This window comes from Sarcophilus harrisii, chromosome 5 (assembly GCF_902635505.1).
Source record: "Sarcophilus harrisii chromosome 5, mSarHar1.11, whole genome shotgun sequence".
In the NCBI taxonomy this organism is placed as follows: domain Eukaryota; kingdom Metazoa; phylum Chordata; class Mammalia; order Dasyuromorphia; family Dasyuridae; genus Sarcophilus; species Sarcophilus harrisii.
In genome coordinates this window covers 99,975,223-100,003,026 of record NC_045430.1, presented here as the reverse complement: position 1 = coordinate 100,003,026, position 27,804 = coordinate 99,975,223, and the positions used below count along the sequence as shown (strand labels likewise).

Genomic DNA, 27,804 nt, shown 5'->3' with positions numbered 1-27,804 from the left:
AATAAAGGTTTATAACCCACCAAGATAACAGAATGAAACCACTTTATTTTGATTCCCTGAGGTAGGACTCTCCCAGAGGAGTTTCTCCAGAGTTCAAGGAGAATTTCTCCCCTTCAAGGAGTTTCTCAAGCATTTACCACATGGCTTCCTTTTCCCCTCTCACCCCCAGTCAGAATAGTTTCGGGGTTCCCCCATCACTTGGACCCAGACGGCTCTGGAGAGGAAAGTGAGGCAGGTAACTTTGTACAGCCTTTCTTGAATCTAATTCATTTGCATGGCCTGGCATCACCACCTTAATGTTATGGTACTCTTCAATAACAATAATTCTTTTGTGAAATCAGACTAGGCCATCTTTTGCCTTGTTACCCAGTCTTTAGTCATAGAGTGGGTGTTACTGTTGGAATCTTTACAAACTGTTAAGCCATTGGAGATTGATTTGATCTTAGAAAGAGATATTTTGGGCCAGAACTTGAAACAAGGTACTTAGTAGAACTGATGGAAAACAATGCTTGTGTTCACACCTTTAGAGAGCTCCTAAGTATCTAAGTACTCAATGGAGTTCACACGTTTGGGAGATTCAGGGTTTAGAAAGAGATATCTGAATTCACACCTCCCTTAGGGCCAGAGAGCATGCCAGGAGATATCCCACAATCCCACTCTCAGAGAAGTAGCATAAATAGAGCACTCTGGGAGATACAGGAGCCTACTTTCCTCAGGTGGAGATTGAGAAGCCACGAGTCGGAGTTGAGCTGGAGGCTATAAAGGACAAAGCTGCAAGAGCTCTTGGGAGAGATAGGCCTCTCAACTAACCGGGCTAATTTGGAAAGAGAAATAAATGTTTGCATTTTTACCAGCTGGCTGCATTTTGGAGTAATTATTGATTGTAACTGAAACTAAGGCTGCCTCCAGAAAACCTTCACATGTTACCTCATTTAAATTGACAATTAGGAAAAAACCTTAGCTTAAAAAGACTGTCTCCCATTGCATCTTGGGCCATCTCTAGTCATTCTGATTTAAGTCTTCCCACTGGATTTAGATGGCTCTGGAAAAGAAGCTGGTAGCTTTGAACAGGCCTGCCTCACTTAAATCCACTTCATTTGTAAGTCAAAACATCACCCTCTTGATGTCACTGGTGGTCTTCCAAAATGAAAAACAAGTGAGCAGCTAGATGGTACAGTAGATAGATTCTTGAAGTCAGGAGGACCTGAGTTCTAATCTAGCCTCAGACACTTAACACAGCCTAGCCGTGAGATCCTGGGCAAGTCGCTTAATTCCAATTGCCTCAGCAAAAAACAAAATGAAAGACAAATAATGACAATTATATGCCAAGCACTGAGCTACATACTATACAAATAGTATTTCATTTGATCCTTACAACAACCCTGTGAGGTATGTGTTATTATCATCATTTTATAGATGAGACTGAGTCAACAGAGGTTAAGTGACTTGTTCAGGCTCACATAGCTAGCAGATGTCTGATGCTGCATTTGAATTCAAGTCTATCTGACTCTAAGGGCACTCTTCTGTTAGAATTCTTACAAGGTGCTAAATTAGTGGAATTGAGACAATGGTTAAATCTAATTTAGCATTGATTTAATCCTACAGTAAATAATGGTTTCTTAGTGATGTAATGATTGGAGTATACTTAGTGTGCAGCATATAATCAAGAAACTTTCAGGGGCCAAAGAGCACTCTGGGAGATTGAGAAGCCAGGTTTCAGTTGGCAGAATTGAGGAAGACAGAGAAGAGGTGGCAGACTGTCCTGTGGAGAACACTGAAACCAAGATCCGGAAGGCCTCCAGAAAGCTAGCTGAGCTCCAAGTAAAGGAAAGAGAAAATAAAGGATCTGGACTTTAACATCTGGCTGCATTTGAGGGATTATTACTTGAAACTGAAATGAAGGCTGCCTCCAGAAGCTCCCCAAGGAAACCCGCTCCCAGAGAAGAGAATATTTTAGAGAAGAGAACATTACACTCTTCTATTCTCCATACCACCTGACTGCTATTGGGACAGTACAGAGTTAAGATAAAGGTCAAATAAACCTTCAGCAATCTCACCAAATAAATCATATTTGTCAGTCAACTAGCATTTATTAAGCTAGGCACTGGGCTAAGTAGGAGATCAACTATTACCCTCTCAGGAGAACAGAATAGGAGATATAGGAATATTTTAAAATATTCATTTTAAAAATCTTTATCAATACCTGATTAGTAGTCTTTCGAGTTTTAAGCATTTCTTTTACAGTGGAAGAAATGAATGGTTGTTCTCATTGTCTACCGAACTTAAATATTAAATACATTTCTGTTTCATATTGGGGAATGTAGAGTCCCTAAGGGACAAACAGTTTCATCCTTGTTATTTAGGTGGGGTCGGACTCCTAGCAGGTCAGAGGAGGGGTCTGTCACTGAGGCAGAGTTGAAGGAGATTTTCTCCTTTCAGGATTTTTAGAATTTTGGGGTCCCCTCTTCAGTAATAGTAGAAGCTTCTGGGGGAGAGGTGTGTTGAATGTCAGAATCAGGTATCAGGTGATTTCAGGTTGACCAAGTATTTAGAATTTCATGACTTGGAGTCTGGAAGAAACAACTCTCACAAGTAGATTAAAAATGCAAGGACAAAATATGAGCAAAAAAAGAATAAACAAAAATGGAGTTAATATGTGTGTTACTAGGGAAAGTAACCAGGAATCCCACCTAGAGGAAGAATGGGGTGGGAGATGAAGCTATCATGAATGTCTCTTATCCAGACAACTTTGCCTAGAATAAATACCAAAGAACATTTTCCCCAAATTCCTGATTTTGTTTCCTCAAAGAAGATTGGGTAATGGGTGGATCATTGTGACCTTAAATGAAAATGATCTCCTTTAGCAAAAACTCTACAGCCTTTTTCAGTCTTACAAGTCTTGGCTTTTACCCAGTTAGTACAGGTATTAACAAAAATCCAAAGCAGGAGGCATATGTGCAAAATCCACCTGCCAATCCTTCCCTAATCCTCCAACAGGCTCCAGGATAGGAGGGTTTAACAGCCCTTTCAGAATTTACTTGGCTGAGAGCTTTATAAGGAAATGTAGAAGTCAATGGTTGGGGAATTAAAGATGCCATGGCCAGGGGCAAACAGGCAGCAGCAGCCTGGGCAGTTAAATCTGCAAGCCTGTTTCCCTTGACCTGAAGTGAATCCCCCTTCTGTTGTCCTTTACAAAACATAAAAGAAATCTCTCTAGATCCAGGAACAGTTTATAGTAATTGTTCCCCTGCATACTTAATGGGTAATGTTTGACTGCCAAAAATTTCTTTCCATATAGTCCTCATGAGCATGAAAGGCATGTTTGGAATCCATATAGATATTCACTCATTCCATCCCCCCATTTGTAGTGAACAAAAATGCTCGAACCTGTGAATCAGAAAAGGTTTGAGGACTAGGGTGTTTGCTGCCAACTTTTAAAAGCAGACAAGGGCTTTTCTGGTTTTCCCAAAATTTTCAAACTCTTAAATCTTCGTTAACAGTCAGTGCAAAAAGATTACAATTTATATAAAACTGCTTTTAGTATCATATTTCAAATAACAAATTTCACTGAACTGAGTATATTTTCTCTCTCCCTCTCACCCCTTTGCCCACATGTCCCTTTACTCTATGCATTTAAAATCCATATAAAGTTGTCAAATATGAAGCAATTAAATTCAATAATAAGTTAACACTCATACAACATTTGTTTTATGCTAAGCACTTTTGCAATCTTGAGATGGACCAATTACCAAATTCCTCAGTCATTGCTCTCAAAAATTAGCTTACTATTTCTGTGGCATCCAATTTAACCAGAGCTGGGGTCCACAGGAAAAAGTCAGGCTTTTTCCCCTTTTAAGGCAGGCGTCAAGAATGTTAAGAAATCTTTCTCAGCACTCTAACTGCAGCATAGAAGTTTCTCTTCTTACTGGCTGCATTTTAAATCTTTTCAGGTAACAAAAATCTAACTCACAGAAAAGAGATGACACAGATAAAAATTACATGGAAGAGGTTGCTGCCCCCATATCTCATCAAGTGCACTCTCTGGTGGTATTTTAGATTTTTGCTTCAAAGATTTGGGTTTTAACTGGCCCTTCCTCTTCCCCTTTCCCTTCTGGGGAGAGCAGCTCCAATCTCATGGATTATGATCTTGTAATACGTAGACCCTTTCCACTTGGATCCCCAAGGCTGGAGAGATCACCCCTATCTAGCAGTCATCCAGAGTGCCCCTCCTCTGGACCATTTTTCAGGACTTTTGGCTAACTAGGTCTCTTACCTTGGCTCACCAAGCCTTGATGATCTCAGGATCCCCTTCAGTCTAAGGACAGCCCAAGTGCACAGGCAGTGGACTTAACCTCTAGATTATGCGTGTACAAGTATTCACTTGCCTTTGGGCTTCTTTTTTTTCGGGAGACTTCTGCTTCTGTTTGTATTTAAGCCTTCTCTTCAGGCCCATACTTCATAGAGGGGGAAGCTGAGAGTCTGATCTCAAAAATGGTTAGAGAAAACCCAGCCTGGTGCCTCTCCTGCATCAGAACCTCAGCCATTTCTCTGGGAAATCACTGATCATGCACAAGCCCCTATAAACTGGGTGGGAGAGGTGCCAGACTTCCTTACCCAAATTGGCTACTCAGAGGATCTTCAGATATGAATAGAAAGGATTTATTCAGTCCTTGAAAGGAGAGATCCAAGCATATCAAATGAGCAATGTACCATGGTGTGTGTGGCCCCAGGCCTAGAAACAGGAGTGAAATTATATAGCAAAAGACTTGGATTCATTGGATGGATTGAAAAGAAAGTAATTTCCAATGGTCAACAATGCTGTCTACTTCCTGTGAGTCATGTAACTTCCTTAAGCTTAGGCCTAGGGTCTGACCTTTTCTGCCCTATAGCGCTTTGAGAATAAGAATCACATGACTTCCTAAAATTTAGGTCTAAGGTTTGACCCACTCCATTTCATAATCTTCTTGAGAAATATTCACCTGATCCCATGCAAGACCTCATAGTGGTCATAGGTCAAAGGATATAAACAAAGAATATAAACAGATTAGTGATTTGACAGGAATAATTCCAAATCGTTTTGCTAAATGACTAGAATATTTTTTACTAGCTATGATCATTTTTTTTTATTATAGCTTTTTATTTTATTTTATTTTTTTTAAATTTTTAAATTTTTTTATTTAATTTAATAGCCTTTTATTTACAGGATATATACATAGGTAACTTTACAGCATTAACAATTGCCAAACCTCTTGTTCCAATTTTTCACCTCTTACCCCTCCACCCCCTCCCCTAAATGGCAGGATGACCAGTAGATGTTAAAATATATTAAAATATAACTTAGATACACAATAAGTATACATGACCAAAACATTATTTTGCTGTACAAAAAAGAATCAGACTCTGAATTATTGTACAATTAGCTTGTGAAGGAAATCAAAAATGCAGGTGTGCATAACTATAGGGATTGGGAATTCAATGTAATGGTTTTTAGTCATCTCCCAGAGTTCTTTTTCTGGGTATAGCTAGTTCAGTTCATTACTGCTCCATTAGAAATGATTTGGTTGATCTCGTTGCTGAGGATGGCCTGATCCATCAGAACTGGTCATCATCTAGTATTGTTGTTGAAGTATATAATGATCTCCTGGTCCTGCTCATTTCACTCAGCATCAGTTCGTGTAAGTCTCTCCAGGCCTTTCTGAAATCATCCTGTTGGTCATTTCTTACAGAACAGTAATATTCCATAATTTTCATATACCACAATTTATTCAGCCATTCTCCAACTGATGGACATCCATTCAGTTTCCAGTTTCTAGCCACTACAAAAAGGGCTGCCACAAACATTCGTGCACATACAGGTCCCTTTCCCTTCTTTATAATCTCTTTGGGATATAATCCCAGTAGTAACACTGTATAGCTTTTTATTTACAAGTGTGTGGAAAGGTGAAGAACTTACAGATTAAGCACATATTGATCAGAGACTGTTAACTAAAATAGATCAGGCCTATCGGCCCCAGTCACGTGATTTTAGATGACACTTGGACTGTATTCCATTGTCCAAAGAAGGAATTAAGTGGCCGAAGCTGTATATCATCTTTTTCACTGCATTCCACTTACCAAACAGGGGGATAAAGGTTTATGTAACCAATCACAGCCCATAGAGGGTGGGATTTTGGGGGTTCTTTGTCTGAAAGGTGTAAAAATTGCAAGCATCTTCAAGTGAATGACTCTCCTCCTGTGGGTATCCTTGCTGTCCTTTCGGGTCCACAGGCCAGGACAGTCCGCTTCTTGAGATTTTAATAAATTCTTTCTGTACATCATTTGGAGTGACTCCTGAGTAGTCAGTTTGGGTAAGTGCAATTGCCCCAAACAGTTTTGGGGGCTCATCTAGGATTGGTGTCTTTTGGGGAGATGGATGCGCACTTTGAGCGGAGGCGGGCACCCATGGAGGAATTTTTCCAGTGGTCTCCAACTCAAGCATGTGTGTCCTCCCTCCCTATCAGACAACAGACCGAAACAGGGGGACTCAGTGATGTACAGAAACTAATACTTTGGAAGAAATGAATGTCCTGACGCCGTACAGAATCTGTACCGTGTGGCTCGGTAAGCTCTTGGAATAGTTTGGAGGTCTTTTTGGCTGGGTTTTAGGGAACCCGAGGGAATAGCCCTTGCTAAATTTTGTTGAGTGCTGGACTGTGACAGGCCCCAGTGTTAAAGAACTGCCAAGGGAGGCTTCTGAGAAACTGCTGAACTTAGTTTGGGAACTAAGTATAGATGGGGAAATCACAGTCCAAAAATGAGTGTCAGGACCCTAGTCAGGGAATTTCAGTCGACAGCCCATTAGGAAGTCAACTTAAGGACTGGGAGGAATTTCCCAGATACAAAGGAAAGGACAAAAGAAAGATGGTTAAATATTGCTGCTTTGTTTGGAGCGGCCAAAATATTGGTGGGGGAATGACTTGGGCCAAGATTTGGTTCTTCCGAGAATTGGGTATGTCAACAATTGCATTTGTATGTGAATGGTAAAGACCCTTTTAACCCAGAGGAATCCGTTTATGCTAATCTCTGGCTTGATGGGTCTGCTAAAGTCTTTTTGAACCAGCCCCAGAAACCAGAGTCAGAGAAAACAGAAAAAGAGTCAGGGGCTAAAGAGAAAGTAGTAAAGGAAGAGAAGCAGGATTGGGACCCTTTAGAAGCTCTGCCCCCTCCTTACATTCCATCCCCAGGGGAGGTACAGCCAATTGAGGCCCAGTTCATGGCTGAAGCTCCAGGAGAGCAGATAAGAGAAGGACCATATGCTCCTATTTCCAGGGAATTGCACTAGTTGCAGAAGGATATTCAGAGCCTTTCCTTTAGGGAGGAAGTGGGATCACTCCCTAGAAAGACAGGAGTTCAGTGTAGAGAGATCTCCCTCCCAGCTGGGGATGCCAATATGTTCCCCCTCAGGGAAGTCCTGTTAGGTGGGGCTCAAGGGGGCATTAGATATGTGAATGCACCCCTATCAAGAAGTGAGGTCAGGGCATTTAAAAAAGAGTTTCTTTTATGGAGGACTCAATTGGGGCGTCAAAACAGATCAATTCCTGGGCCCCAGTTTATATACTTGGGGGGAATTAATGCATATATTATCAATATTGTTTATTCCTGAAGAGTGCTGCTCAATTTGGGCACAAGCCATGCGGGAATGAGAAAGGAGGCACCCACCCCTGAATGACAGGGTGGTCCCAGCTGAACAGAAGCATCCTGTGAATGACCCAGGGTGGAATGGTAATAATCAAGCACATAGACACAATCTGCAAGATCTGAGAGAGTTAATAGTTGTGGGGGTGAGGGATGCTTTCCCAAAGAGGCAAAATATAAACAAGGCCTTAGCTATCACCCAAGAAAAGGACCAGTCACCAGTGCAGCATTTAGAAGAATTACAGAAGGAATAAGAAAATATTCAGGAACAGATCTTGATAGCCCAGAGAATGAACAGATGTTAAAGGTGCAGTTTCTATCTAATTCCTGGCCAGATATAAATAGGAAGTTACAGAAGATTGAAAGGTGGATTCAGTTTCCTTTGGAAACTTTATTGGAGGAAGCTACGAAGGTTTATGTAAGGGGAGATGAGGACCGGGCTAAGGAAAAAGAGAGGCAGAGAAGGGCCATCCATGGCTTTCTGTTACTTTAGCAATGGAGCATCTAGTTATGAAAGTTGATAGAGCTTAAGACATGTAGCTGAGGAAAAGAGAAGAGTTAGGTTGGAAAAGAAGGAGAATAGTTTTTAGTGGAAGCATTTCTGCACAGAAACAGGAGGAAATCTTTTGTCCAGGAGTGCAGAGGTGGAGGAAGGGCGGCCACATGGAATTTCTTCCTTCCCCCTCCCCCAAGTGTGTTCCAGCCACTTTCTGCAGAGGCTTGGTTAATTGACTGAATATTTGTTTCTTGACACATAATGGTATTCTTGTTTGAGGAATATGGTCATAAATGTGATCCATACTTTGGTAGAATTATTTCTAAAAGTTTAATTGCTATTTTTAAGAATCTTTCAGATTCTCTTATGTGGTATTTGGACATTCTGTTTAAATTTAAATTGATTGTATTGTGTCATCCTGAGGTTATTTAAAGGGCCTCTGAAAATAATAGTTTTTTCTTTGTCCTTTTGAAAATGTTTCTGTTACAGACATCCTGAGGTTATTTAAAGGGCCTCTGAAAATAATAGTTTTTTCTTTGTCCTTTTGAAAATGTTTCTGTTACAGACAGTATGCAATTTGGGATTTTTTTCTATGTATTGGGTATTTTAAAAGCAAACTGGTTTGTAAGTATAATGTTCACTTATGAAACGTCTACTTAGATATGATAATTGTTCTAAGCTGTGAACTTACTGGGACAAATTTCTTCCTGCTATCAATATAAGTTCATGGTAAATATCTCTTTAGGATTTTTCTGAAATTTTGCAGGTAAAATTTCTTGGGCTTATAGTTAATTAGTTAATACTATTTGGAAGTTTTAAAGCTCCCACCCTCTGACAGTTAGTGGGACAATTAATTGGAATAAAACTGGGTTAAAGCTGTTTTATCCTGTATGTACTGAAGGTTGAGTTTTAACTGCTTATGTTATATTATAGTTAATATTCTTGCATTATTTTCCTCCTGTAACTGATTTCTATGATCAGAGCAATGGTCAATAGAACTGTTAATTCAATTCAATTATGTCATACTTACTGTTTCCAATCTGGTTATATGTAATCATTGTATTCTAAATGCTTAGGCAAATAAGTATTTAGCCTGGTCATCTGTCTGTTACTGGATAATTATGTGTGTGGCTTTTTTTTAGGTTTCTAAATAAGAGAACAATTAACAGTAGTCTGTGAAACCTAACTGCTGTTGAGACTTGAGACCTACAGCCATTTGCCTGTCCTGTAAAGCTGCTGGCTAATCTATTTTGGCCTCCTAACATTTTGCAGCAGTCTGGTGAACCGAGTCTTTCTATCTCAGACTGTTCTAACCTTTTATTTGTTAGATTTATGTTTTTGGGCTTTTTTTCTAGATTTTGGTCAAATTATAGATATTGACTTGCTTCTGGGACCTAGATCAGCTTTGATCATCTTTGATTGTCAGCACGCCACACCTCACCCACCCCCTGCATGGACCGAGAGCCTCTGAAGCAGTTTTTGAATGAGACCATGCACCCTGCTTCTAGTGTACTTGGACTGATATGGGGGAATTTGGGAATGATTGATGAATGGTTGTTAAACCTTGTCTGGGTCATATATTACTGTGTGTTTAAGATTTTGGATGGGGTTTGTTAAACTGTGTAACTATTATTATGTTTGAGGGATTTTTTAGGAAATGCTACTGTACTAATCTGTTATGTATAGGAATTTTGATTCATTCATGGGATTTATATGTGGAATGGTTATTTGATAATTCCTTTCCATGAGAAAAAAGGGAGGAAGAGATAGAAAATTGGGGAAACTTGTATATTTTCCTCAAAATACCTGAAAGAATGGGAATCCCTACCTCCTATTCACTTTGCCTTAGGCACTTCTGCCCCCACCCCCATTTTACTAGTCCAGATTGAATTTGAAAGTCTTTTAAACAGTTCTTTTTCATTTTTATTATGCTTTAGCTTTGGAACCCCTTATTCTGTTGGAAATGCCCCGGCAGATTCAGTTTTGGGGATTATTTTTTAGGAACAACCAGAAATCAGACACCTATCTTGGTACTGGCAGTCCTTCTGATCTGTCCTGTAACCCCAGTTCATTAATTAGTATTTCAGCATTATCAAAGGACCTTATAGTTTGATATCAAGTCTCTAAAAGTTCAGGGTTTGCCTGCCTTGATGGTCTAACTGTGCATACACTGCTTAGAAATCTGATCCTTTCTGCAACCCTGTCTGTTCCTCTGAGTGGGGACAGGTGGAACTACTCACCCTTCTCCCCTGGAGAGGGTTGCCCCTCAAGCCCTTGAACTCTGCTGCTCTATAAGCAGAGGCTGAGTTAAATGCACAAATGACCACAGACCTCTCAGTGAACTGTCCATTTCAAACTGCATCCTCTAACTGAGATGGTGCTCCAGAACTGCAGAGGACCTAACATGCTTGCCACAAGGGAAGGGAGCCTTTGTACTACTGTTAACTCCGGGGTTATCAGGGAGAGACTTCTCCTTGCATTTTTCTAGTTTTATTTTGGTTTATTTGCTTTACATAGGGTTGGTCAAAATTATGGTGCTAAAACCTTCCAGGTATCTAGAGGAAGGTAATACAATGATTTGAATATTCCGAAGAGAGTTTAGAATGTTGTGCCATAGTTCTCATTTATTGTCCTGACTCAGTTTCCCTAAATTGTTCTGCCTCAGTTTCCCTAATTGGTCCTCTCTGTTTCCCTTATTGTTCTGCTTCAATCTCCCTACTTGCAACCTTCCCCTCCCCCTCTGGTTCATTAAGACTGGTATAACTCAGGGCTATTTGCTCTCAGGTTATAAATTGTCAATGTGTAAACTCAGAAAAGGGAACTCTAGATATTGTGTCTGGAGTTATTTTCTTAACTCCTAGTTTGTTAGAATTTATGGTCCTATCCTCCAACCTGTCAGAACTGGATTTATGGTATCCTGCCTGGAGATTCCCACTTACCAGAGTTTGGACTCCACCCCCCTGCCTTTGTTTAGATACTATGTATAAATATGTCATTGAGAACTCACATTGGTTGCTCCTAATTTGGTCCCAGTATATCTCTCCCATTCAAATAAAATATTATAAACTCTCTAATCTCTATCTTGCCTCAGTTTCTCTGGGATTACAGTATCTCCCACACACATACTTTTTAACTGGAACCTAGAAAGAGCACAAGATCAAATTATGAATGGGAAATCACATTAAAGTTAGGTCCTGGAGACCAAGGAACCTTGCCAGAACCTTACATTGCAAGGAGTGATTGCATGCAGACTGCAGTTGAGTATTAGAGCAAGAAGGAGTTGACTCTAGAAAAGACAGGCCTGTTGCCATGCAGGGAACAGAAACAGGAGTGTTACTATATGACAAATGCTATTTTTTAGGAAGGGGAAAAAAGTCAGCATACCTGATTGATACATTGAAAAGTCTGTAAACATCTATACTATGGACCTCTCACCTCCACCAAAAGGTGATTTGGGGCATGGGGGATGGGAGTATCTTCTTATGTAGCTGTTTATTTGAGTCCTATTTGAATTTTTTTAAAAATAATTTTGTTAGATTTGCTTTTAATTTTTTTGGTTTAATTTTTTTTTCCATTGACATGCTATATTTAAAATATATAGTTTTCTTGGCCCTATTGACTTTATTTTATAACAATTCACATAGATCTTTCCATGCTTCTGTGTTCACAACATGCATCATTCCTTAATAATTTAAGCACAAAGAATATTTATGGCAGCCCTCTTTGTAGTGGCCAGAAACTGCAAACTGAATGGATGCCCATCAATTGGAGAATGGCTGAATAAATTGTGGTATATGAACATTATGGACTATTATTGTTCTGTAAGAAATGCCCACAGGTTGATTTCAGAAAGGCCCAGAAAACTTACATGAACTGATGCTGAGTGAAATGAGCAGGACCAGAAGATCATGTACTTCAACAATAATACTATATGATGATCAATTCTGATGGACGTGGCTCTCTTCAACAATGAGATGAACCAAATCAGTTCCAATAGAGCAGTAATGAACTGAACCAGCTACACCCAGGGAGAACTCTGGGAGATGACTATGAACCATTACATAGAATTCCCAATCCCTCTATTTTTGTCTGCCTCCATTTTTGATTCCCTTCACAGGCTAAATGTTCACTATTTCAAAGTCCAACTCTTTTTATACAGCAAAATAACTATTTGGACATGTATAAACATATATTGTATTTAACTTATACTTTAACATATTTAACATGTATTGGTCAACCTGCCATCTGGGGGAAAGGGGGTAGGGGCAAGGAGGGAAAAAGTTGAAACAAAAGGATTTGGAACTGTCAGCGCTGAAAAATTACCTATGCACATATCTTGTAAATAAAAAGCTATAATAATAATAAAAAATTAATTTAAGCACAGTAATAATTCCAAGTAATAATTCCATTATATCCACGTACTACATTTTACTTAACCATTTATTTTATTTTTTTTTTTACCATCGCAAATAGTGTTGGTATTTTGGAGTATATTGAGCTCTTTTTTCTTGTCAGTGGCTTCCTTAGGCACAATAGAAGATTCTCTCATTCAGAGAATGATATATATTGACATTCATTCCTAAAGCACAAGATTGAAAAAGTTACTTCCCTTTGGAAAGCTTTAGTGGCTTTCTATTACCTTTAGGGTCAAATAAAAACTATTCATTATGAATACTGCACTTTTTTCTGCCCTGCCACTGTGTCTTGGCACAGTCTGTCTCTAGCTGGAATTTTCTTCCTTGTTTCCATTTTTTAGAACCCTGGACTTAGCTCAAGTACCACCTCCTATAAAAGACCTTCTTCTGAGCTTTCCACCAATTTTTTTGGTTTTTGTTTTTTTGCATTTTTCTAATAGAATGTGAGATCCTTCAGAGCAGTGGTATTTCATTTTTTTTCTTTTATTTTTAGTGCCTGGCAGTATGTTTTTTTTTTTTATTTAATAACCTTTTATTTACAGGATATATACATGGGTAACTTTACAGCATTAACAATTGCCAAACCTCTTGTTCCAATTTTTCACCTCTTACCCCCCCACCCTCCCCCAGATGGCAGGATGACCAGTAGATGTTAAGTACATTAAAATATAAATTAGATACACAATAAGTATACATGACCAAAACGTTATTTTGCTGTACAAAAAGAATCAAGACTCTGAAATATTGTACAATTAGCTTGTGAAGGAAATAAAAAATGCAGGTGTGCATAAATATAGGGATTGGGAATTCAATGTAATGGTTTTTAGTCATCTCCCAGAGTTCTTTCTCTGGGCATAGCTGGTTCAGTTCATTACTGCTCCATTGGAAATGATTTGGTTGATCTTGTTGGCTGTATGTTCTTAATAAATTTTGGCTGTACCAAGTGGAGTATATATTATATATATCATCTTATGATAAATTCTGGAAAAATTCTTATTAGACTAAGCATCACCAGCATGAGAGGCATTTACAATATCATAAATTGTGTCAAATAAATTTACACTTTGGTATTAAACGAAATAAAACTAAAGAAATTCTTTTTAGGAATAGTCAAACATGTCCTATTGCCAATGTCAAATGCTACAAGATATACAATGCTTGTTTATCCTATCTGATTCCACTTAGGCATAAATAGTAAATTAACAATTAGCACCATATGGCCTGAAGAAGTTAATGTATTTCCAAAAGAACTGATAATCCAAATATGTCTTATATATTCATGAACATATATGCTCATGAAATCATCCTGAATCACTGTACTCTCTACCAAATCTTCTTAAGCTTTTTCCACTGCTGATGCCTTTTTGCTCAAGAAATTTTTATACAACTTTGTCTTGAGTCTGAGCCAAGGTGTTTCTGGTAGTGTTCCTGCATAGATAGTGCATGTTGTATGTTCAGAACCAAGGCTACAGTGAAGTTGTGCAATACAAATGCTGCAAGAAACACCTCAGATACATTATACATTTGATTTTTAATTAATTTTTGGTTGCTACATTCAGAAACTTTTGCCATATTTTTCACACTTTCAGTTTATGTAATTATGGGATTGTGACCCACACTTTAAGAAGCTTTGTTCTATACTATAATCTTATTGAAATTTTAGAATGTACACCTAAAATTGCTACATCTTTACAACAGTAAAACCTGGATCTCTGGACTCTCAGATACTTACTGTAAAGAAAAAACTAGAGGCAATAATGTTTATAGAAAACACTCAGTTTTGCTAAAAATTTTATACAAGAATAATGAAAATCTGAGATGCCTATATTCTATATGTCCTACCCTACTACTTTATAGGAAAACAATAAAAAAATATGAAATTACATTATACCCAGTAGTAGTTATTTAATAATCATTTTATTTACAAGATACAAACTTTTAATATTGAACAGGAATTAAAGTGCTTAATTTTAAAATGTTTATAATTCTCATCCTTTACTGACCAAATATACATATGTTACAGATTATATACAATAGTTGTCACTATTTTACATTCATAGATCTTAAAATTTTTCACATGCACTTTTTAATATTAGAATTAAATGTGGAATTTGAGAACTTAATATGAGTCATTTTCAGTCAATACTTTACTCAACATGGTATGATGCTAATTTGACTTTTTTTAAAAAGTGTTTTATTTAAGGATATGATTGTTTTGACAATGAACTGTGGTCTCCAAATGATATTTTTAAATACCCATATAATGTATATCATTGTTTCAATTCCTTCACATAAATGATCCTTCAGAGATTAGGATATTTTGACTCCTCCCATCTCCAAATGTATATTTTTTGGTATCATTATTTAAATGATGCAATAGTGGTATTTGCCAATTTCACATTTTACAAACAAAACCAATTATTATTTGCCAATAAATAGAAAAAATATTTCACAGAAATTGTGCTATTTTGTGTAGGAGTTGACAGAAAGCAAGTGCACAAGAGCATTGTGCTAAATCTTAATCAAGTAAGATAATGGAATGTTACTGGTGTTAGCTGACTTCCATCACAGTAAGCTGAACAGAATATCCCAAGGGGGTAAAATTCTTCAGGAAAACATCAACAAAAAAACAGGATGAAAAGATGATGCCTAATGGAAATTGGGGTGTGTGGGTGTATGAAAATCTGCATGTTGATCTTAACAAAAGTACCCAGTTCCTTTGGTAAAAAGTATTATTTATATTTTTCCCCTTTTATATTTTGTATATTCCCCATTGACCTATATTTCTTAGTAATATGAAGATAAAGATTACTTTGATCTTGGGATAAACACTTTTCATCTGTTCATATTCTGATTTATTCTTATCTTTCTCAGTTTTGCTGTTCTCTCCCATCACATCTTGTTATAGTGCAAAATTAAAACGAGTTATACTAAAAATCCACGTAAACAATTAGTAGAATGTTTACCAGTATGAAATGTTTCTGTGGCAAATAATTTAATTCTCATCTGTGAAACATAGTATGTATAATTTAATGTTTTAAGCACACAAAAATAATTTCACAAAAGGAATTTTTAAAATAAACTTGTGTACAATTGATATAAACATTATTCTCAAAGATAAAAGTTAATGAGTTCATTAAGGGATTCTATAGACATAAAATATGGAGCAAGAATGAAGAAAGAACTCGACTGACTACTATCAGTAAAGCATATTACAAAAGACCCAAGGCTAAAAACAGATAAGTCAAATTCTCCTTCCTACTTTGAATACATTCATGAAGAAAACAAAAATTAAAAAAGAAAATCTTAAGACATTCTCAATTCATTTTAATTAACTATAAATGATAACATTTACATACAACCTCAGATGTGTTAATATGTCATGAATATGCCTTATGCAATAACTTTTATTTCCATTCATTTTCTTCAGTGTTATGTAGTAAGGACTTTTATAGAAACCAGGATCTTGCCTTCACCTTAAATGTCTATCTTCAGTTCTGCCTTTCCCCATGTAAGGTTAAAATCTAGACAGAAACACTATAAAAGACTTCATGAAGGCTATCTATCAGAGAGCAAACTGGGAATAAGCAGAATAGAAGGAGCTGAACAAAGTTTAAAAAAAAACAAAAAACGAATCCTAATATTTCTTCGTAAATCTTCAGAATCATGAACAATAGAATATTATACTGGAAGAATTATTTTAATTTTAAAAAATTTTCAGAAGGCATTAATGATTCTTCAACAATCCTGCAGTACCAGAAAATCTGTAGTTTCTTTAAAACTATGTAAAAAAAAGCAAACATTCTTTCTTACCTTACCTGTATTTTTGATAATCTACTTAGGATCAGATAGAATTTCTTTTAATTTATTTCTATAAATTTACATCTTTTCTATACTCTTTCAAATTAACAGATATGATTAGAAAAAGTAGTATTTTAAATAATAAAGTTCTTAATTACCCATATCCTTCAAAATTGTTTAAATAATTTATTTCATTAATGGAAAATAAAAACAACAATTTAAAGTGCAACATTAGCTTTAAGCTAGAGAGAGAATACACACTACTTTTGGACAGATACTTTCACATTCAAGTCTTCATTGTAAATGTTTACTCTGAAGAATAAGCAAACCATACCAAACCAAAAGTGGTATTTTCATTGCAGTACCTACCATGTTAGAGAACGCTGGCATGTCCATGAGTAAACTTTTTTAAAAAGCTGGATATAAAAATGTGTACTCTCTACAAATATTTAAAACTTTAAGTAAATCTTAAGAAAAAAAAAAGAACTGGAATGTTTTAATATTATGAAGAGCAGATTTCATGAACTCAGTCATTTCTTGGTTTCTGAGGGAAACAGATTTAAAAGACAAAGATGAGGAAGAGAAAGGATTTGAGTCTTTTAGTACTCACATATTAGGAATAAAAAGAAAAAAGAAATAAATATACTGAAGAAAATATACTGAAGAAATGGCTTAACATCTTAAATGCAAGAACTATATTTTTCATTATATTATGAAGCAGTGTCTATAGCAGAGGCATGATTTAAAAAAATTAAAATACCCAGTTTAAGAAAAAAGCCACCAAAAGACTGTTTTGTATTACTTTCCCAAAATCTGTAAACTAAAATAAAATCTTTTTTAAAAATGAAGTTGTTTTCTTTCTTGAAATAATGATCTCAGGGAAAAAATGAGGAGTTTTGTAGATTTGAGAGAAAATAAATTTTTTCATGGACATATTTTAAGATGTTTTAATATTTTAAAAAACTATTTCTTCCTGATAATTGAATTGTATTAGTTGTCTAAAATTTAATAAATGCTAGGAATTCAAGTGAATCCAATCCAATCCAATACAGTTTATACACAGCAGGTGCTTACTAGAATATAATAGCATATATTCTACATTTAAATGTGCCTATAGAAAACAAGTAAAAAACCTTATTGAAAACATGAGAAAGTTTACCAAGTAGTGTCTCCAAGTCCTAGTTCAGTTAGGTTTCCCACAAAGAACATTTTCAGATCCATTTATTTCATTATAAAAATTTAATGTTTTAAATGCTCTTGCCCGGCAGCGGTCCTCAAACTACAGCCCGTGGGCCAGATGCGGCAGCTGAGGACGATTATACCCCTCACCCAAGTCTTTATTTAAAGGCCCACAAAACAAAGTTTTTATTTTTATTATAGTCTGGCCCTCCAACAGTCTGAGGGACAGTGAACTGGCCCCCTATTTCAAAAGTTTGAGGACCCCTGCATCTTGAGTGTCCCATGATCAAAATGGTAATTTATCTTATCTCAAGATAATGGAGACAAAAACAATACTATCTGAATCTACATCTCATATTCAAATATGTAATATTAGCACCTTCAAATAGAGGCACTGTTTTAAATAGGCACAGAACATAAAAGAAAAAATTAATAGTCTTAAAATAGAGTTGGAATTCAGTAATTTGTTCCATGTCATATAAATTGCTATTTTTTGTTAAGCTTACAAAAATATCAAGACCATTAGGTATAAATTAATCAAACCTAAGTTGTCAAAACATTCATTAGACTATTTTGTTTAATTCTAAGATAAAACATGCTTTGTTTTTAAAAAATATATAAATAATAGACAAATATGATTCTAAAACCATGAAGTCAAAGTACAATCTGTTTGATATTTTACATAAATGCTTATGCTTCTGTTTCTTTTCCTTATTTGAATAATATATTTTTTTTTGGAAGAAAAACAATTAGCTTTTTATTCTTGAGAAATTGAAATTCTAAAAGTCAATGTAATTTGTCATTTTGATTTTTTTCTATAAGAAAATATATTGTTAAACATACACAATGTGTGTAAATAGTCTTAGATACTAACTTCAATAAAGCAAATGCATTAAAGTAAACTATCCCTGTATTTTTCACTACCTATCTATTTTGGCAATATGGAGGTATATTTTTCAAATTGTCCCAAGTCCTACTCCAAGAGCAAAAAATATAACAAGGAATCTGGCACATTTTAACCCAACAGCAGGAGAATCAAATGCCATTTTCTTTAAAACAAACACAAGTAATAAATGATCAAGGCAGAATTCTTAAAGATGTTTCATTTTTCACATTAATAAAAAATTATCAGTGAAATGACTCTACAACAACTTTGTTAATGATACAGTTTAGGAAAATAGTCTGTTCTTAGCACACCCTTTCCCCTCATATCCCAAAATTTGCTTATAAACCTGCATTTTCAAAATAAAGTGCTAAAAGATGGAGGGTTGCTGGGAATGTCTTATTTTCTTGTGGTTTTTTTTCCCCCTTCATTTGCTTCATCACATGGCTTCCTCCTTTCCCCACTCCCAACCACCAACAACAGGACAACAACTCAGCACTCTGACTTTGTTAGTCCAGGATGATCATTTTCAGTGACTTGTAGTTCATTTGGACACTCTGATGTCTCACCTTTGACAGCTAAGTGGATGATTTTCAACCATTTCTGTTTTAGTTCCTCACTGTCTGCAGAAAAGCTATGCACAGACTTTGATTGAGTCAGTTTGAAACTATGAGGGAGATCAGCATTCCTTGGTGTATCATCTACTGTGTAGCCCAGGAGTGGGATGGTTGCTTGAGCTTTGACATCCTAAGAACAAAATGCCATGATGATTTAGAAGAGAATATGACAAACAAAAAGGACAAAAAGAAACAAGAGCCAAATCCTAAACCCTTAATTTTGTTTAAAAGAAAAGAAAGAAAATGCAATATATATTTTAATATATAAGTATATGTAATATGTATATAATCATATAATTGTTCACACTTTTGGATGTACCTTCTGCCAATGTCTTTTAGCAATCTATACTCCTCTGAGGTTCATTCAATTCATATCAAAATTCTGGTGACTACTCCAGGTAGATTTCTAGGACACTCTCTTTCCTTCTTCAATGAATTCAATGCCTTTCTTTCCTGCCCTCACACTAGGAGACTTCAACGTATACACATATTGATAGCCCCTCAAATACTTTCTAATACTGTTGTTAGAGTTTTGATACAGCCATTATCAAAAGAAATTTGAAATCATGCTTTAAAAAATTGATAAACCATAAAATTACTCCTGCAGAACCACTATAAAGCCAGTACCCAAAGAAATCAAGAAACAGGAAAAGGACCCAACATATATTCAAAAATATTTACAGTAGCTCTTTTTGTAATACCAAAGTAGTAGAAACTAATGGAGAATGGCTTTACAAATATATAAATGTAATGGAATACTATCATGCCATGAGAATTTTAAAACGGAATGGTTTGAGAAACCTGGAAAGATTTTTATGATGTAATTTAAGCAAAAAGAACTAGTGGAACAGTTATACAATGACATTGTAAAAAAACCAAACCATAAGAACTCTGATCAACATAATGAACAACTGTGATTTCAGAGAACAAAATGGTAAAGCAGTATCTCCTGACAAAGTAATGATAGATTCAGGGCACAAAATGAGAAATATATTTTTTGGATATGGTCAATATGGGAATAAAGAGAAAAGTGGAATGATTTGAGAAACCTGGGGATATTTTTATGATGTAATTTAGGCGAAAAGAACTACTGGAAAATAGTTTGTTCTTTGACTGTTATAGTCTTGGAATTTTTCTTCTTTGAAAGTTCATTTATGGTTTTTTTTTCCCCTAAATTTTGGTTATTTAAATTATCTATTTCTTTTTCTATTTATTTGGATATGTTATATTTTTGTAAATATTCATCTCTAATGATACAATTTATTTCTTCATTTTTTGCAATAGAACTCTACCATTTCATCTCTTTTTTATTAAGGAAATTTGATTTTCCTTTCTTTTATGATTACATTAGCTGATGTTTTACTTATTGTTTTTAAATAGCTACTATATTTATTAATTCTGCTTACTTATAAACTCAAAACCTTTTATTTTATGAATGTCTTTTACGTTATTCAGTATTCCTATTTTGTTGTTTCAAGTAGGATTTCAGAATTTGTTAGTTTTCTAAGTTTCTTAGTTGCAGTTCATTAATTTGATTTTATCTCTTCCTCCCCCCTTCTCCATCTCTTTCTCTTTCCTTCCTTCTTCTGTCCTTCCTTTCTTTTGAAAGAGTTAAGTGATATAAAATTTCCTCTAAGTTGCTTTGATTGCTGTTAAGGACCATCTCTAAGTGAAGGGGCAGGTCAATTCTCTAAAAGCCTCCACAGTGCAGATGTTACTTGTGGATTGGGAATGAAATAAATTGGAAGCAAGTGGGAAGAGGAGAGAGGTCAGATAATGGAACTGCCTCTCAGACTCCAAGTATCTTTGTTATCATCCTCTCACATGAAGAGATCCATTGTACAGGTCTAAGTTAGAACTCCAGCAGCCACTGTCAGTTGGCTCCTGTATCACAAGAGAGTGCATCCTTAAATCTTGTTGTCATTATTTTTAATGAAATTATATAGTTTCTATGATTTGTTTTCTGCCCTACCAATTCTTTAGAATTAAATTAAACATCCCTTTGTCCTAATTTTTTCATTCTCCTACTAATTCTGTGTTCTATCAATCACTGAAACCTGTCTCCTCCTACATGACACAGACTTCTGGTCACCCTTTCTAGTACTGATTGCACTGTTACCTTATATCTCTTGGCTCACTGGTCACTAAGGGAAAGTTGGAATACTCTTTGCTCTCTATTGTCAATTCCAGGTTTTCTCCTCATCTCCATCACTTCTTCTTTGAAAGCCATTTTAACCCAACCAAAATTCTGGGAGCTGCTGTCTATAGATTTCTGGGGTTCACTCTCCTCCTCAATGAGTTCAATATCTCAATTAAGTTCCCCTTTCTCAACTTCTGCCCTCAATACTAAAATGCTTCAACACACATACTGACTCTCCTTCAAACACCCTAACCACTCAGGTCTACTCAACCTACTCACTTTCCATGACCTACTGCTCTAACCCACCTCAGCTACAAAAATTTCCTTGATCTTGCCATCACCCATAAGTGCACCTTGTCCATGTATCTCTTTATCCAACCAAAACTCCTCCCTTCTCAAGAAATCCTTCTCAATGTCCACATTATAACCACAAAACCCTTGACCCCTAAATTGTCCCCCAAGCCCTTGACTTGCACTAATCTATAATTTTGCCTTTCTCCACTTTGCCTTGATGAACCATTTCAATTCCAAACTATTCTATTCTTGAGTCCCTACCCCACTTTATATATTCAATTATGCTCTACAACAAATTTCAGTCATGGATCACTCAGTGATGCATTATCCACCATCTTTACTCCTACACACATGCTAGTGAATGAATATGAATTTTGCAATCATTATAATTGGGTACACTACCAATTCATGTTATATAACTTCAATTAAGTCCTCACAGCTACTAGGCAATCATTCTGACTGTTCACAGTACTTTAAAAAAAATCTTCCTTCATCATCTCCACTGAGAACCTTACTAAAAAAAAATTTAGGTCAATTTATTGAGTTCTTTGTTCTTCCTTCTATTATATCACCTATATATCTTCTCTTTCACCCATCCCACACAAAGAAGTAACCGAACTACTTTTTGAGACTAATCCTTCTCTACCTGCTCAAGTAATCGCATTCCATCTTATCACCTTCAATAGATCATTATTTACAATTCCAACTCTTTCAGTTATTTTCAATCTGTTTCTGCCCCCTTCTCTTCTCCATCCCCCCCACTTCATTCTAGCTCTTCATTTTCTATTGTCAACAAATATACCCATATCTTCCTCATCTTCAAAACGTCTTAACTTTCTATATCTTTTCTACTATTTGTGCCATCTGCAACAGGTGAAATTATTTTCCTCTCAATTATTTCTTAACCTCTTAGAATCTGGTTAATGACCTCATAATTAAACTCAAACTTATCTATCCAAATTTATCAATGTTCTCTTAATTGCCAAATTTAATAGCTTTTTTCTCAATCCTCATTCTTTTTGATGTCCTTGTCATTTCCTATCTCCTTGATACTTTCTTTTCTCTTTGGTACACCATTACCTTGTTTTCTTCTTACCATATGTCACCTTGCATTGTCTCCTTTGCTGAATCCTCATTTAGATCATGTCCTCTAAGAATAGGTGTCTTATAAGGCTCAGTTTAGAGCCCTTTGGTCTTTTCCATTTATACTACTTCACTGGATGATCTGTCCTGCTCCCCTGAATTTAATTACCATCTCTGTGATGATTCAATTCTAATCTTTCAGCTCTCTCATTTCTAATTGCCTTTCACATATCTCAAAGTGAAATAAACATTGTAAACTCAGCATGCCCCAAAGAGAATTAATTTATTTTCTTTTTAAAACCCTCTCTCCACTCCTACCGTCTCTATCATTGTAGAGGACATTGTCCTCTTTAGGGAGCTGGCTTTGGAAGACCAAAGTAAGGTGAAGTCCCTTTGTGAACTTTAGGGAACTTGGGTAAAATCAATTTCCCAACTGATAGCCCATATGTCAGGTCCTTCAAATTATTAACATGACCTGAGTATATTTTTGAGACAGGATGCTTTCAAAAATGAAAACAAATAACAAGATGGACTTCAACTAATAGAACAAGAAAATGTCACAGTCTTGGTTATATTTTCTGTGGTTTTTCTGGCATCTGTGTAATGTATAACAGAGAAAAATATGCTTATGGTGGAATATAAAAGGAAGCTGCAAGAAAGTCAGTTCCACTGAGTGGATGCCCATCAATTGGAGAATGGCTGAATAAATTGTGGTATATGAATATTATGGAATATTATTATTTGGTAAGAAATGACCAGCAGGATGATTTCAGAAAGGCCTAGAGAGACTTACATGAACTGATGCTGAGTGAAATGAGCAGGACCAGGAGATCATTATATACTTCAACAATAATGCTACATGATGATCAATTCTGATGGATGTGGCCCTCCCTCTTCAACAATGAGATGAACCAAATCAGTTCCAATAGAGCAGTAATGAACTGAACCAGCTACACCCAGTTAAAGAACTCTGGGAGATGACTATGAACCATTACATAGAATTCCCAATCCCTCTATTTTTGTCTGCCTGCATTTTTTATTTTCTTCATAGGCTAATAGTACACTATTTCAAAGTCTGATTCTTTCTGTACAACAAAATAACTGTTAAGACATGTATACTTGTATTTAATTTATACTTTAACATATTTAACATGTATTGGTCTACCTGCCATTGGGGGGAGAGAATGGGAGGAACAAGGGGAAAAAGTGGAACAAAAGGTTTGGCAATTGTCAATGCTGTAAAATTACCCATGCGTTTAACTTGTAAAAAAAAGAAAAAAGAAAAAAAAAAAAAAGAAAGAAAGAAAGTCAGTTCCAAGATATAAGCTTAAACTTGCCTGGCCCCACATTCATTTGTCTCATTGCTTCATCCAGCACTCACACCAATTGCTGGCTGTAATGTTCTTGGTGGGTTTTCTGAAGGTCTCTGGGTGTAGCCTTCTTTTCAATTGAGTAATCACCACAAGAATAGCCAGGTGTTAAAGTTCAAAAGTCCTTTATCATCGCCTTCAAAGGCTAGTTCCCTTGCATGGGGCCTGACTAGCTTTCTTAGAGCCTTTCAGAGTCTTGGTTTCTGTAGAGAAGTGCAGGAGACAGGCCAGCCACCAGAAGGCTGATGATGGAAATGAATCTCTCCCCTTGGCTCCCTGATCTTGAGCTCCTGCCACCAGTGTGCTTGTCTTCTCTGGCTCTATCTCCGAGGCTCTCAGCCTCCTAGGGCGTCTGACTGAAGGTGGAATGAATCTCATGCAGTCTTTGCTGGATGTTTTATATACTCTACTATAATTACATTATCATAGGTGTGAAAGTATTAAGTACCAAGTACATGTACTGAACTAGAGAACTATTAATCACCATGCTAAACTAGATAACCATTGTATTTATCAATTCCACTGACTTAAAGCACCTTGTAAGAATCCTTGTTTCAGAGTTCAGAGTTCTGGCTCATAATAACTGGCCATTAGCACCCAAACAGGGACTGAGATAAAATTGGCATGCAAACAAGATATGGAAGAGTCAAAGCAGTGTCTAACCAAAGACTTCACACCATAAAAAAGGATAAGAAGATTATCACCAGGCTAATCAGGGGAAAGAATTTTTAAAATAGGAGATTTCTGTTTTAGTAGTAAGAATTTTTAAAAATGGGACAAATTCAGTTTAAAGATAGAACCAATATATACAAATACTGAAAAAGGTAGTTAGAGAAAGATGCTAGGTAACTAAAAGACAACTTGAGGATTCTTTAAAATGTGTGGAGTTTTGTTGCCCTTGGTTTTCTGGAGAAGATTTAGATTTAGAAAGACAGGAAAACAAATGGGGCTCATCTGGATTTTTAACTCTTCTCTTGGGGGTCTCACAACCCAAATCTGAAAGCAGGTACCACATGAGAACTTCTGATGGCTTTTGTGTTTGGCTCTGGATTTGGAACTCTCCTTTGAAAGAGAGAAAAACCTGAAGAGACCTAAGGGTAATAAAATGAAAGCCATTCTTTCCCCTACTTCTCTTTTCCTCTTTCTGAAATTGGTACCAGAATATATAAAGGGAAAAAAATTGGAAGAAGGCTTCCAGGAGAAACTAAGTATGTCAGGTTTAAATCTATATGTAAAAGCTGAAAATAGATGCTCTGTGTTCTATTTTAAAGTTAGCAAGCTTGTGAGAGGTAAGAATTCAGCTTCTGTATTTCTGGCTTGGAAAAATATCAGGCTGAAGAGAAAGGTAATGAGAAAGTTTAAGCATGAAGGAATGAGAAGAGAATAGACTGAAGGATTAGAAAGTTTAGGAACTTTTAGAGGAAAACCAGTATACTACTACTTTAAAAACTCCTGCAAGCAAGGAGCCTATAAGCTTTTGTTTATGGAAGCAAGTCAGATAAAATCTAGAGGTAAAAATACATATGAAGCAAAAATTAATTCTTTTCTGGCTTACAAAAGAGAAAGGGATTGTATGAATTGGGAAAACAACTAAAAGGTAATTTTGTTTGTATAGTATAGGCTGAAGCTGAGCAGATGCACTGAGGTCCAGTCCGAGCACTCATAGCTAATTACCAATTGGACAATACCCTATTGATATATGCTTGGAGAAAGAATGGCCCCGCCCACTCTCTGTGCAAGTTTGATGTGTTGTATAGGAGACTGGGTGGAGGATTTGGTGGGTGGCACTACTGGCCGGATTCGTGTTGTGATTGCTTTCACTTCGTATCTCCATTCCCCTTCACCTCCACAAAGAATAAAGATCAAGGACTTTGCTTATCCTATAGATAGGAAAATGAAGAAGACTGAGTCCAGCAACATCCAAGATGGAGATGCCTACATGGGAACAGAACTTGTGCTCTTTGCAATGGTGGCTATTTTATGTACCCAATGTGCGGAGAGGAGTGGAGAAATGTATTAGATATATTTTCCTTTTCCTCCTTTGTTATGACCTGTGACATATATGGGTAACATAAATGTTGCACAGCACCACCACAAGCTTCCCTTATGGCAAATTACAATGGTGATTGTGAAAATGTAAACAAATTGCCTCAATTTTATGTTAGGAGACACTGATTAATAATGGAATGTTACGTGTGTAAATTGTATACTTGTTTAATGTATTGACATATATGTCACATGTCTTAATTGTAGAACAACCTTCCTGTATAATATTTCCCACAAATGTTTCCCATCTTTGGTTTCAATCAGCAGGAGAACAATAGTTACACATAATTGCTGAAACAATAGATTGATGAAAAAAATTTATAGACCTACTGATAACTGGAATTATTGCCCTTGCTATCTTTTTTTTTTCTTTTTGATGAGGCAATTGGGGTTAAGTGATTTGCCCAGAGTCACACAGCTAGAAAATGTTGTGTCTGAGGTCAGATTTGAACTCGGGTCATGTGATTATTGACATTCATTTATCTGTTACAACTTTATTTTTTTATATTATATATTATGTATATTACATATATGCTTTAGTATTATATAATACTGCTGATCCTTAAATATTATGGGAAAAGATACCTGCACAACTCTTAGAAGCTTGGCATACTTTAATGTTACTTTAGATATGAACACTTTATCACTTCTAGTATCAAAAATGCCCCCATGCCTGGAATTGATCCAGAAGGAATGTCACACTGAAGAACTGATGTTTTTCAAAAACTTAATCCTTTTAAAAATTGATTTCTTACACTCTTTAATGTTATGCCATATATATTTATATTGGTTTTTATTTTAATTTGCTTTTGTTTTTCTTGTTTTCTTAGAATAATGACTCTATTGTTGAAATCAATCATGATTGACCTGCATGAATCTTGATTTAAAAAAATCATGATTTTTAAATCATGACCAAAGCAAGGCAAAGTAGCTTGGAGGACTTTAGGGGACTTAGCAAGGCCAATTTCCCAAAAGCTGATAAATCTGAGTGGTATTTTTAAGACAGGATGCTTTCAAAAACCTTGACTAATAGGACAAGGAAATGTCACACCCTTGATTATACAAGCTTGAATATGAGCTCTTTGAGAGCAGGGATCATCTTTTTTTGCATCCCCATCCACTGAAAAGGCAAGTCATATAAACCCTTTTAAATATATGAAGTCATACAAAAATTATTTTTACATTAACCCTATTCTGGGGAAGGGGAAACAAGAAACATTTTATTTTACTTCATTTTTCAGAAGGGGAAAAAACAAATATTACTATATAAATATGTATATAAATGTCTGTCCTTTCTATTTTTTAAATAGTATTTTATTTTTCAACTACATATACAGTTTTCAATATGTACCTTTGCCAAAACTTTGGGTCCCAAATTTTTCTCCCTTTCTTCCCCCTTCTTCCTCCCTGAGATAGCTAGCAATCCTATATAGCTTAGACATGTACAATTCTTCAAACATATTTCTATATAAATGGGTAAAAAATGAGAAAAAAACCCAAGTAAACAAACAACCAAAAAAAGGTGAAATCACTATGCTTGAAACACTATGCTTTGAACCACATTCAGTCTCCATAATTCTCTTTCTGGATGCAGATGGCACCATAATACAATTTTTTAGCTTTAAAACAACAACAACAACAAAACTTCATTATTGCTTCATTTCTTCTAGGAATTCGAATTTATTTTGGGAACAACCTGTGTTTTTCTTAAAAGCTTTCCTTGTACGTGTTTTAGATATATTCTGTTAGGAGCTCCATGTTTATCTTTTGTTGTTAACTCATTCTTCCAGTTTCTTTACTTACATT

At 35.9% G+C, this 27,804-nt stretch overlaps 1 protein-coding gene across 2 annotated transcripts in view; it reads right to left on the bottom strand.

Annotated features, from left to right (window-relative positions):
- Positions 1 to 12,618: 12,618 nt before the first annotated feature.
- The window catches only part of FGD4 (FYVE, RhoGEF and PH domain containing 4), a 264,375-nt gene continuing 249,189 nt past the window's right edge, over positions 12,619 to 27,804 (bottom strand). The window contains exons 17-18 of one of the 2 annotated variants that reach the window (XM_031938146.1): positions 19,018 to 19,195; positions 12,619 to 12,749 (exon numbers count right to left, since the gene is read on the bottom strand). In XM_031938146.1, the coding sequence (XP_031794006.1) occupies positions 12,694 to 12,749; positions 19,018 to 19,195 (234 nt within the window). In that variant the 3' untranslated portion in view covers positions 12,619 to 12,693. Of the gene's footprint in view, positions 12,750 to 18,650; positions 19,196 to 27,804 lie in introns of those variants that run through there. The other variant, XM_031938145.1, reaches the window with a different exon arrangement.